The sequence below is a fragment of the Prunus avium genome, chromosome 4 (genome assembly GCF_965620075.1).
Source record: "Prunus avium chromosome 4, drPruAviu1.hap1.1, whole genome shotgun sequence".
In the NCBI taxonomy this organism is placed as follows: Eukaryota; Viridiplantae; Streptophyta; class Magnoliopsida; order Rosales; family Rosaceae; genus Prunus; species Prunus avium.
Window position 1 is genome coordinate 28,759,130 of NC_142287.1, and position 13,208 is coordinate 28,772,337.

Consider the following 13,208-nt stretch of genomic DNA (forward strand, 5'->3'; position numbering starts at 1 on the left):
GAAATTGTTACGCTCAATCATGAGAAAGAGATAGACGCAGGTGGATCTACAAAACTTACATTTTATCTGACAAAATCAATGATTAATTACAAAGACATAATAAACCTTCACTCCATCATACCATCTTGATTACTAAATTATTCAATTATAAAATTACTAAGCTATTCCAAATATGATTCATTCCACCCACTCCCAAGCTCATTCACGTTTGTTTAAATTAACCCAAGCAAATCCTGAACTGAAACAACCTGTTCATATACTTGAAGAAGTGTTGGCACTGCACTAACCTGTCCACCATTGTAATATACAATCTCCACTAAGACGAGGTAGTTTGTTTGTTCTTGTCAAAAAAAAAAAACAAATCCTGCTCAATGTCAGTGATCAATTTCAATTCAAGTTAATCGAGAAAGATGAAGCTAAGGAAAGTAAATATTGGGACAAATCATGCAGACATACAAGTCTGGAAAAGTTAATCAAATCAAGAGGAGATCAAACCACAATTTGGGAAACCCCAAATTTGATCTTTGATTCAGAATCCGAAAGATTGGGAATTTGTAAAAGACCCCAAGTAAAATATAAAAATATTAAATTATAAATAAATAAAAACCATTTTTGGCCCCTATTGCTGCCATAGTTGAAGAAGGGACCAAGAAAATACATAAAAAGACAGAGTGAAAAAAAAATGAGAGCCTTAACAAGGCAAGAGTCTCTGTTTTTCACCATTTTGTGCCTCAACAGTTTACTTACACTCTCCCCAATTGCCAGCTTAGAAGACGACTTATCTTTCACTCCAGATATATTGGTCGAAGGAAACATGACCATTGTCTCCCCCTGTGAAGTCTTTGAGTAGGGTTTCTTCAAGCCAGGCAATACTTCAGGCTGGTACTTGGGCATATGGTACAAAAGTGTCCAAAACAGAAGAGTTGTTTGGGTGGCGGGGGCTAGGCGGGCTAGGCGGGCTAGGCTGGGGCTAGGCGGGCTCTAGGCGGTCTAGGCGGGCGCTAGGCGGGCGCTCCGCCAATAAAAAAAAATTGCCACTTTTGAATCTCCAAGGTCAGGGACGAGAGATCACGATGGTGCTATGAGCGAGAGACATAGAGATGAGGATTGAAGAAGAAGTCTGAGCGAGAGAGAGGGGCTGGAAGATTGCTCTTGTTAGAGTTAGGGTTTGAGAAGGAAAATTGCATTTATATGTTGAAAAAAAAAAACAAAAGAAGAGATGGGCCCCCGATTACTCCTCTAGGCGTTAGACCCTTGCGTGCAGCCCGCCTAGTGCTTTTAAGACTCCGGAAACTTCATTTTGAGAGACCATATATCTGGAGGAATCTTTTGGGAAAGCTTTGATGTAAATATCAAATAATTTGGCACACTATCTCTAGGAGGTTTTCCCTTAGGAATGACCGTCCGGTAGTTGTGACATCACAAATGTAAAACAGAGATTAGAGGCCTGCCACCTTTTTGGCTTTGACCTGCAATCATCTCCTGATTTACTTTTATGTGTTGTTGCATAAGAAACCTGTTGTGTCAAACTTTTCACAGGGCACTCTACCATCCTTGCCAAAACAAAACTGAGCATGGCACATCATTGTGCTGTGGTGTTTTTGTATGCCTTGCAAATTCTCCTTTGCATAGAGAAAACGAACCATCAACGTAACCAACAGAGAAGATAAAAGATCAAGAGTCCTGAAAATTCCAAGAAACGGATCTCCTTGTAGAAAGGTCCTACTGCTGAAGCAGCAAAATGCATACATCATGTCAGATGTAAATATCAGATGTAAATCTTCATTTCTTTCACCACAAACTTCAAATAAACTAAAACAAAGCATGATTTGGAGAAGATATTACATCTTAAAATCATCTAATCTTTAATTCTGTAATAAAAGATGGTTGAAAAAGTGGAGAATATGCTTTGTCCTGTCTCTTATACTTCAATCCCACATCGACGAGTAAAAGGGTTTATAACGCTTTATATACTTTTGTCCAACACAAAGGATCGGCCAAATTCAAAAGAATCTGAATCAGAAACACTCTCAAACTCTCTTGGGTCTGGCCATTTTTGTTTGCTGTGTTTTTTTTTTCTGCAACTTCCTTTTTGGAAATTCTAATACGACTACTGTTTTTAGAAAATAAAAATAAATAAACATTAAAACAACAGACATTTTAGTGCTATCTGGAATTGTCGATTGATTTGCTCTAGTTATTTTTTTTGTTCAAGAAAAGCATTGGTTCTATTATTTATGGATGTAATTTTTAGCTGAAATCCTTCAAAACTTCAAGGAAATTCTTAATTGCAACTCCTAACGTAAGATTGTAGTTCTTAAATGTTTTTCTTTCCAACTGCAATTGAGTGGGGATGTCAAAAAGATTCAAACTTGAGGTAAACCTGCCCTAAATTTATAAAAATAAAAATAAAAAACTCGATCGGAACATGAGGTCAAGGCCCGAAAATAAATAAAAGAATAAAACACAAAAGGCAAAAGAACTTAAAACAACATTCATTAAAACTGTTAGAATGAAACAATGTTGAGATTCAAGCTTTTCCTCCTAATACCTGTAGCTGTAGTATAAAATACAAAGTAAAATATGTCAAAGATGTATTATATGATTTACTTCATTCACATTCACACTCATGATCGGTGCATATTTACATATCATTTTGTACCCTTCTAGCTTATGATTTGGTTATGTTTTTGAGTTAAACTTGTGCTTTTAATCCTTTTTGTGTTTATCTTTCAGTTCATTGAGCTTTAGGTAATAATGAGGGCTTTGGATAGTAAATGATGCAATCCATGCATGTTAGGGCCTAATTTGGATGAATGGATGAAGAGCTTAAAGACAAACTCAATTTTGGCTACAGTCCCCTGCCAGCCCAGTTTCGTAGGTCATATTGCAAGCTTTGTTGCAGCAACCTACATAGCTCGGATGAGGCCACATTCTTCATGACAGTTGTTCCAATGGGTGTGTAATATAACATATCCAAAATTCAGCCCCATTGGATAAATATGGAGCCTGTTACCTAGCAAACACAGAGCCATGCTCAGGATGGATTTTATCAGCGCGCAAAATGAGTTAGCAATTTGTTTTGGCCTTAACTTCCTCCTCCGACCTTGGATTGGCCCAAATGATATATGGCTGGAAAGAAGACATTCTGAACTTCAAGTTTGAGTGCTTAAAGTCTTAATTTGCTTAAGGGAAGCCCAATTTGTAAGCCCTTGAAGTTGCTGGTCATGCTGACCTCAGGATGAGCTATTATTTCTGGTTGGAAGCTTGGTCATGGTGACATGAAGATGAGCTAGGGCTGCTGGTGGGATTTATTAGTGAAGTGCATCAACCAATTCAGATTTTATAATGCAAGTGTTGTATGCATTAGTGAAGTGCATCAACCATTTCAGATTTTATAAAACAAGTGTTGTATGCATTAGCCATACTTAATTCAGATTTTCAGCTTCCTTAGGCCTATATATAGTGAGGTTTCCCAAGCTTGTAAACACACCCCAAGGGGGGGAGCTCTCAAACACTTCTCTAGAGCTCCCTTCCCTTCTCTCCCTCAAATTCTCTTAGTTTCTCTTTCTAGTTTTCAATTGTTATAATGAGATCTTTGTGCTGAAATTCTCCTTAAGTCTTTCCAAGTTCTACTTTAATTTTCATTGTTATGTAAATTCTTTTCTTTAATTTCAAGTTTGATTAGTTTCCAAGTTTCAATTATGGTTTTTGTTCCTATTCATTATGCTTATAAGTTAATATGCTAGTTTGAATGATTGATCACCATTTAGGCTTGCATGTTAGCTATCTTGGTTTGAATTAAGAGTATACACCATGCTTTAATTCGAATTGAACTATGAATAGGAAGAGTATGTATGGACATTCGACAACAGGGATTAGATACATGCTTGGTTGTTTAAATTGTTCTTCTATGCTTAATGGGTTCCTAATGCTTAATTTTAGGTTAGACAACAAATGATCAAATTAGGGAATTAGGAACACAAGGTTATGACCACACACCATGGCTTAATCATACTTTAGCTAGAATCAATCCATTAATCTAATTGAACTTGGGAACTTATCTGCTTGAGTTAGTTATTTCTTTCTTCCTTGTTTTATTTATTTCCTTTCTTTTTCATTTCTGTTTTGTGTAGGGAAACTGAATTGGATCATTCAATCACCAATCCTCGTGGGATCGACCTCGCACTTACATACGCTATACTACCGAACGGCTCGTGCACTTGCGAGTATCACAAGTTGAGGATGCAACTGAATCCATTTTGGTGCAGCTGTATCTACGCAACAACTCACACTAGAGATAACATACAATATGAATATGTGTATATATATATAATAAACAAGAAACTATGAATGACATGAGATAACATAACATAGCAGTCAAGTGCAAAGCGAACCTCTTTGTGATTTGGAAAATCTGTACGAAAGGAATCAGATCCAGAAATGTCTGCTCCATTGAAACTGAAAATGGACTGCAGCAGTGTATATATATATATATGCTATTTAATGTAGACCAGCTAACGAGCTTGATTAGAATGAACTCAGAAAGAGAGAGAGAGCATAGCTGAAACTCATCATCACCAACAATGGTTATGTACTTGAGATGTGCATTTCTCTGAAAATAAATTTAAAGAGTACATCCAAATAAAAAATAGGGTAATTTTCACTTTACCCTATTTAGTTTATCCACTTTTAGAGTTCGATACATCAAATTTTTTTCGTCTCAGTCGCATAAATAAGTTGATTTTCTTACCACTTTCATACATGTCGTCAGTTTTTCTGTTACCAAGTCTGTTAACTGCTGACATGGCAACAAATGTGCTACATATATCCACTCTTATGATACCACATGGTCCACATATATTATTAAATAAATAAATAGACATTACTTAATTAATTTTAAAACTTAAAATAAAAAATCTCTCTCTCCCTCTCTCCTTGCTCTCTCTCACCCCGCGGCCCCCATCAAACCCACACCCCCAAGCCCAACGCCACCATACAACCACCATCATCCCCACCCAAGACCCGTCCAGATCCTCTCTCTCTGCAAATTCAAAATTTGAAAAGAAAAATAAAATTCGAACACTTTGCGTTGGGGGGGGGGGGGGTGGTTGGGCTCTAGGTTCTGAGGGGGTGGGAGCAGGAGGAGGGGGTCTTGTGGGTGGTCATGGGGAAAAGAGAAGTTTTTGGGTGTCTTGAGAAGGGTTAGCTGGGGTTCTGGGTTCGATACGAGAGAAAAAGAAAGAGAGGGATATTAACGAGTATAGCTCTTTAAATTATATATATATATATGTAAAGGGTATAGCCGCTCGGCTATACTATTTAAATAAGAAAAATATATTTAAAGAGTACCGCAAGCAGGCTATACTCTTTAAGTAAAAGTATATATTTAAACAGTATAGCCGCACGGCTATACCCTTTAAATAAAATAAATATATTTCAAAAGTATAGCCGCGCCGCTATACTCTTTATATATATATATATATATTTAAAGCGTATAGCCGTTCGGCTATACCCTTTAAATAAATATAAAAGTAGATTTAATATGTATAGCCATGCGGCGATACTCGTTAAATAAAAAAATATTTATATAGTATAGACGCTCGGCTAGATCCTTTAAATATATATATATATATTTAATGACTATAGCACCGCGGCGATACTCGTTAAATAAAAATATATAGTTAAACAGTATAGCCGTCTGACTATACTCTTTAAATATTCAAAATATATTTAAAGAGTACAGCCGCGCGGCGATACGCTCGCAATTTTCTCCTTGTTTTGTTATGGTTTGGAATTTTCGATTGTGTTGTCGACTAAGCGCTCAACCCAGCAGAGTTAGGAACTTTCCTCACTTGGAAGGGAACTACGCGGAACATGTCTATCCCAGCCCAGGTAACCAAATTCTCTAATTGACTACATATAGTTTCATTAGCAAATGCCATGACTTTGAGAGCTTAGAGCCTTTAGAGGCTTTAGACCCTTGATTAATTGTATACTTGCAGTTTATATACCACCAGCACCAGGGAAAGAGATGGCCTTATTTTTTAACAAGCTAGCTTCTCTGGTGCCCCGTCTCCATGCTGTTGACATTGACGTCCCTCTCAAGTTTTTGCGCAAGGATGAGCACAAGCTTGAACGGGTTGCGTTGGGTAGAGAGTTCCATATAAGTCTGGGAACAACTGTACCAATCCGAGTGCACCAGGTTGACTCCCTGGTCACAATGCTTCGGCAGAAGCTTCAGATTCAGAGGCGGTATGGTTACTTACATAATTCTATTGCGTGCATGAATTTTACTTCTTTTATTGAACATAATGCTGATTTGCGGTAAACCAGGTATTGGTATTGGAAGCAAGTGGGAGGTTTTTGTTAACAATGATCACACCCGGACCTTTGTGTCAATAGAAGTTATTGCTGCCGGGTTAGCTGAGGTATGATTGCAAGCTTTCTCTTTATACAACTTACTAGTCTTGTTGCTTTGAGTTTTTTATTTAGATGTAAAATCTTGTAACTAGTTAGCCAAAAACATGGGATTTTGAAACATTAATATCTTGCTTGCTTGTTTTTTAGCTATATATGTGAGATTTTTCAACTCCAATCATTTTAGATAACAAAGCAGATTCAAGCTGTCAATGAGGTGTATAAGCTTCACAATCTTCCTGAATTTTACAAGGTTAGCATTGGTTAATTGGAGCAAGTGATTTTGCATCAATTTTACTCATAACTCGGATAAAAAGAATTCACAAAATTGGATGTTGTTCATGGCAGGATCCAGGCCCTCATAAGACGGAAAAACAGAGGCTTAAAGTCCATCATTATCGGGAACCAATTGATTCAGTATGCGCGAATATATACAGAAGTCCCTTCCCTTGGTTATGTCACAATTCAGGGGAGGATATATGTTTGGCAAAGAGGTTTAAAGTGGTAAAGGGGGCAACTATTGACGGCAATGCACTTCTTCTAATCAAGGGATTGATCCGAGGGTCATGTTCGCTTGCCATCGCCATTCCAGTGCAAAGGCATGTAGGGCACATTACCTGCCAAATCACACACTGTTAAATATAGTTGACTTATATCAGTCCTCAAACACCTGAAGCAGCTAGTCGTCGATATGTATGTATGATGAGCCAAATACACTTATGTGGCGACAGGAAAAGGATTTTAAATACGCAATAAACATGACATTTTAAATCTCTATTACTGAATTGATTTCATATTACTCAATTGAATACTGCGCTTACATATTACATGGAATGGTTTAAAAGTTAAAACCAAACATATGAAACTGAAAGTGTGTGCAATTCATTCCGGAACTTCCATGAACGTTGGCACATTTCATAGCGAATATAAAACTTGATAGGCCTAATTTCTAGTTGAAGATGCACCTTAGATTTAGCTATATTCAGATAGTCCAAACAAAGTAGTTGACATGCAAACAATGGTAATGTATGTTGAGACATCTCAATGTCTATCAAAATACCTCTGGAGTCAAGAGAAGTTGCAACAATGTTCCTAGCAGAGCCAAATTGTCTGGCTAAGCAAAGTGCAAAAGAGAAGTCTCCTTATCCCACTAAGAGTATCTTCTGAAAGCTGCTGTGATGCTTAATCTTCATTTCTTTCACCACAAACTTCAAATACACTAAAACAAAGCATGACGTGGCCTAGAGCATCAACCATGCACTACTGCTTGGAAAATGAACACTCCGAGTTTGAGTAAACAAAGCATGTCAATGTTGATCTAAATACCTCTGCACTCGAAGGAGGAAACTGGAAGCAGTAGAACGGTACAACTGCTTGGAAAATTTGAAGGTGCACTTTCCAACAGGAAAAATTTTAGGCATGGAAACAAGGGGACTCATGCTTGAATGAAAAACCCCATGCCTATCAAACAAAAAAGATATTTGTTGATACAATTCCTCACCAGCAGTAGATATCACTTTATATGCAAAATGGCCTGCAAGAAAAAAACAAGAGTAAGATATTTTGGAGCACTCAACTAAGTAATGTTGAAGATATAAAGGTGGAAGTTTAAGGTTTTCCATATGGCTGGAGTCACATGAGGCTGGGAAATTGGAGCACTTGGAAATTTTTTATTTTCTTTCAACAAGTTAAGCAAGCACAGGAGAAAAGTTCTGTGCCCCTTGAACTATAAGCCTTGCTATATTCAAATGTACTTGTAACATCACTGTAAAAAAAGGGGTACAGTCATGTGCTATGGTAACTTGGTAAGTGATTCAATGAAACTGTTGAAAAAGCAATGCATATTTGTGTAGATGTAACTACACAATTCTAGAAAACTCAAGAACACTCATGTTGCTAGACTATGGCGGTGGCGCATGATGGCTAAACAATATCCACAAAAATAAATATTGTAAAATATAGAAGTTTCTAGTAAAAGCCATACACTTGTGGCTGGAGGAAAAAAACCAAATCGGTGGACTTGGTGATGTCGGCAAAGAATGCCTATAAATAGGCTTGCAATGCAATAAAGCAAGGTGGAGTCATTCACCAACTCCCAATCTATGTGGTAGTAAACAAGCCAACTCCCAAACTAATGGAGCCAAGAGCTACCCAAACAAAGCTATGTTGAGAGCCAATAAGCTCACCAATCTAAGTGAAGGGCCAAATAGCCCAAACTAATCTAAATCAAGTGTAGTGGCTAATAAGCTATAAAGGAGGCCAATTAGCCTACACCAAGCTATGTACTATTCTCCTCCAATGTAATAAAATCACTTTGTTTCAACTATTGTCTATTGTCCTAAACCCCTTCACCACATAAACCAACAATGGTGTCATAGCAACACACATTACACCTCCTAAATTCTAACAGAAACATAAGCTCATTCTCATTCGGTGTATTGGCCCTGAAAAATATTTAGGCTCACGCAAGTCACTTTCTTGCTCATTGTAGTATTAAAAATCACAAAAAATTTAAATCAAAGAAAACAAAGTTCATATGCAGGGGCTTACCGTTGCATGTGAGGACCATTAATTCCAGAATATCCAGACCATGGACCCGAAGTAGTAATGCCAAGGTGGAAACCAGAAGTGGTAGAATGGCACAACAGTTTAGCAAATTTGAAGGTGCTACACATTCCAACAGGAAAAGTTTGATCACACGTCCCAGCTCCTCTCTTATTTTCATAACCTGGATAATCCCATAGTGAGAACTGTTCTTCATGAACCAGATATAACCCAACCTTTTGTGCTAACTCCACTATTTTCCATTCACTGAAAGGAAATTTTGTCTTGTGTGTCACATGAATTTCTCCTATTGCGGTCAGCATTTCACGTGCATTCTGGAGGAATCCCCTGATCAAATCCTGATGAAACCTGAAAATGCATGAATTTCATTTAGAATTCAAAATCCCCTGTTTACATTTTTTTTGCTAGTGTTCTGGTTAAGCTCAAAACTACATGGCTTCAGTTCTTCAATAAGGAACGCATTATGAACGCAAAATACCATAGAGCATATACCATGATCTTTAAAGGGGATGCATATATGGTTTTGTTTTAACTTACCAAATTTGGAACCTGTTGTGTTCAGAAGAAAAGGGACCATGCAAGTAACCGGCGTGAGGAAAATTATAGATTATGCGATCAAAGCGTACACTAATCAACAAAGGGTGCCGGCTCATGCTGTGGACATCCACCTCATGCAATATTATGCATCCCTTGGCCTCTAATTCCTTCACATTGCTCATAGCTTCTGAATACTTCAGCATCAAAGACTCTACAATTAGCACGCAAAGGATTCAATAAGGAACCCTCTAATTTTTTTTTTTTATAAAATAAAAGATTGCATCTTTGGGCCCCTTTATCTATTACTTAACCATTAATGACCCTACAATTAAGATGCAAAGGATTTCAATCAGAATTCAGAAACCCTCTATCTATCTTTTCACCATCAAAGACTCTACAATCAGCATGCAAACTATTTCAATCAGGAACCTTCTAGGCTTTTCTATTTGAAAGACAACATCTTTGGTCCCCTCTATCTATTATTTCCTTTGGGTCATTACCAAAATGTAAACTTTAGGACCAAATACAAAACCAGTTGGTTGTTTTTATTCAAATTTCAAACGGGGTTGCTTGAAAACCAAGGAATTGGGCATAAATAATGAGTAAAAGTGGACGTACTTGGACGTTGACACAACTCAATGGTGATTCAAAAGTTACCTCTGGAGTCGAGAGAAGTCGCAACCATGTTGATAGCCAATCCAAAAGCTCTGGCTAAGCAAACAGCAAAAGAGAAGTCTCCTTCTCCCACTAAGAGTATCTTCTGATAGCTGCTGTAATGCTTAATCTTTCTCTCAAAGCTAAACACTTCCATTGTGATTTGGTTCTCTCTTCTTCTTCAACTTTCTCAGAATTCCTCGACTTACTATTATTTTTCTCTTTGGGACTTCAAACAGTATGAACTTCAAGAAAATTCTTAATTGCAACTCCTAAAGCAAGATTGTAGTTCTTAAATGTTTTTTCTTTCCCAATGCAATTGAGTGGGGATGTCAAAAAGATTCAACTTGAGGAAAAACCCAATAAAAATAGAAAACTCGATCGGAACATGAGGTCAAGGCCCGAAAATAAATAAAAGAAGAAAAGGCAAAAGGCAAAAGAACTTAAAACAATATTCATTAAAACTGTTAGATGACCTGCCTGTATACTTGTAGCTGTAGTATAAAATACAAAGTAAAATATGTCAAAGATGTATATATGATATACTTCATTCACATTCACACTAGATCCTCTCTCTCTCTCTGCAAATTCAAAATTTGAAAAGAAAAAAAAATTTCGAACACTTTGCGTCTTTTGTGGTGGGGGGGTTGGGGTTGCGGGTGGGTTGGGCTCTAGGTTCTGAGGGGGTGGGAGCAGGAGGAGGGGGTCTTGTGGGTGGTCAAGGGGAAAGAGAAGTTTTTGGGTGTCTTGAGAAGGGTTGGCTGCGGTTCTGGGTTCGATGGGAAAGCAAAGAGAGAGCGAGAGTTGGCTGGGGTTCCGGGTTCGATAGGAGAGAAGAAACAAATATATTTAAGGCGTACAGCCGATCGGCTATACTCTTTAAATAAAAATATATATATATATATATATATTTAAAACGTATAGCCGATCGGCTATACCCTTTTAAATAAAAGAAATATATTTAAAGAGTATTGCCGTACGGCTATACTATTTAAATAAAAAATATATATTTAATGAGTTTAGCCAGCAGCTATACTCGTTAAATTAAAAAATATATTTAAAGCGTATAGCCGTGCGGCCATACCCTTTAAATAAAATATATATATATATATATACATCCAGAGCTCAAATAAAACTATATATATATCCACCGCCACAACCAGAGCTCAACAGCTCCGAAGAATCGAGCTCTCCTCTGCCCCCACTTCCTCTGTCACTGCTCAACAGCCCCAATTCCGTTGGTAACTACTAATTGCAATCAATTTTCTATATTTTTGCCTTGTTTTGGTATGGTTTTGAATTTTTGATCGTGTTGTGGACTAAGTGTTTGATGTTTTGACTGCGAAGGATTTATGGACTTCTCAGCAAGCGCTCAGCTTAGGAACTTTCCTCACGTGGAAGGGAACTACGCGGTACATGTCTATATCCCGGCCCAGGTGACCAAATTCTCTCATTCTCAGTTCCATTACCAAATTCTCTAATTGACTACTTATAGTTTCATATTCTTGAACAGTTAGTATATATACAGGAGTCCCTTCCCTTGGTTATGTCACAACTCAGGGGTGGATATATGTATGTCAAAGAGGTTTAAAGTGGTAAAGGGGGCAACTATTGACGTCAATGCACTTCTTCTAATCAAAAGGATCGATCCGAGGGTCATGTTCGCTTGCCATCGCCATTCCAGTGCATAGGCATGTAGGGCACATTACCTGCCAAATCACACTGTGTTAAATATAGTTGACATATATCAGTCCTCAAACACCTGAGGCAGCTAGTCCTCAGTATGTACGTATGATGAGCCAAATACACTTATGTGGCAACAGGAAAAGGATTTTAAGTAGGCAATAAACATGACATTTTAAATCTCTAACCTATAACACTGCTTGGAAAGAGGAAACTGGAAGCAGTAGAAGGGTAAAACTGCTTGGAAAATTTGAAGGTGCTGCACTTTCCAACAGGAAAAGTTTGGTCACATATCCCAGCGCCTCTCTTATTCTGATAACCTGGATAATCCCATACTGAGAAAATCTCTTTATTGACTAAACATAGCCCAACCTCTTGTACCAACTTCACTATGTTCCATTCACTGAAAGGAAAAGCTGTCTCGTGTGTCACATGAACTTCTCCTGTTCAGGTCAGCATTTCTCGAGCACTCTTGAAGTATGCCTTTACCAAATTTTGATGTGACCTGAAAATACATGGTTTTGTTTCAATCCAATTCATCATTGTACTTCTTCTTCTTTTTTTTAAATGTTGCAAACGTGGTTTAGTTTGAACCTACAAATTTTGCGAAACGCTGCTTTCAGAAGAAGAGGAACCATTCAAGTATCCAGAGTGAGGAAAATCATAGATTATACGATCAAAACGCATATTATGAAGGAGATGATGTTCACATCCACCCCATGCAATATTGTGCATCCTCTGTCCTCTAATTCCTTCAAGTTGTTCATGAGCATTTATTTCCTTGTTTTCTTTCCCAGTCTGTTTATGTTTTCATGTAGTCCACTAAAGTTCACTTTAATTTGGCCCTCCTTGGTTGCTCGAAAATTAGTCATGCTCAGTTATTGTGACTTCATCCCCCTTTTGAAGACATCAATCTGTGCAAAGAAAAATTAAAAAACAAAATACACAAAGCAAAGTAACATATTAAAATCATAATCTTTAATTCTGTAGTAAAAGATGGTTGTGAAGTGGAGAAGTTAGCCTGCCTCAGAATCAGACGCTTGGTCCTGAATTTGCTCTTATCTAATCCCACATCGACAAGCTGACACTTTATATCTCTCTGTTCAACACTCTCCTGGGCCTGTCCATTTTTGTTTGCTGTACATTGGGATGTTCTTTTTGGAAATTCTAATACGACTTTTACTCTTTTTAAAATAAATAATTAAATCAACATTAAATCAACAGACATTTTAGTGCTATCTAGAATTGTCGATTGATTTGCTTAGTTTTTTTTTTTTTTTTGGGTCAAAGAAGAGATGGCTCTAGTATTTATGGAGGAACCCTTTAGTTGAAACCCTTCAAAACTTCAA

General features: G+C 37.4%; 2 protein-coding genes and 1 long non-coding RNA gene across 6 annotated transcripts; 2 read left to right on the forward strand and 1 right to left on the reverse strand.

Annotated features, from left to right (window-relative positions):
- Positions 1 to 6,034: 6,034 nt before the first annotated feature.
- LOC110746354 (uncharacterized) lies at positions 6,035 to 6,437 on the forward strand. Its single transcript, XM_021946572.2, has 2 exons — positions 6,035 to 6,260; positions 6,337 to 6,437. The coding sequence occupies exons 1-2, from the start codon at positions 6,035 to 6,037 to the stop codon at positions 6,435 to 6,437; spliced, it is 327 nt and encodes a 108-aa protein (XP_021802264.2).
- Positions 6,438 to 6,682: 245 nt separating this feature from the next.
- LOC110746348 (uncharacterized protein At4g26485-like) lies at positions 6,683 to 10,995 on the reverse strand. Of its 4 annotated transcripts, none has more exons than XR_015835508.1 (5): positions 10,180 to 10,994; positions 9,523 to 9,733; positions 8,971 to 9,333; positions 7,747 to 7,954; positions 6,683 to 7,037 (listed from the first exon to the last, which is right to left on the reverse strand). XR_015835508.1 is itself a non-coding variant. In XM_088252784.1 (4 exons), exons 1-4 carry the CDS (start codon positions 10,331 to 10,333, stop codon positions 7,034 to 7,036), a joined length of 732 nt encoding a protein of 243 aa, XP_088108910.1. In that variant the 5' UTR covers positions 10,334 to 10,995; the 3' UTR covers positions 6,683 to 7,033. The 4 variants fall into 4 exon arrangements, 2 of the variants coding, with proteins under 2 accessions (XP_088108910.1, XP_088108909.1); XR_015835507.1 differs by having other exon boundaries at positions 6,684 to 7,037; positions 7,481 to 7,954; XM_088252784.1 differs by lacking the exon at positions 7,747 to 7,954 and having other exon boundaries at positions 10,180 to 10,995.
- A 253-nt stretch (positions 10,996 to 11,248) lies between these two features.
- LOC148295178 (uncharacterized) lies at positions 11,249 to 13,128 on the forward strand. The gene is made up of 3 exons (XR_015835124.1): positions 11,249 to 11,417; positions 11,524 to 11,612; positions 11,690 to 13,128. It is a non-coding gene; the product is annotated as an uncharacterized LOC148295178 (long non-coding RNA).
- The last annotated feature ends 80 nt before the right edge of the window (positions 13,129 to 13,208 follow it).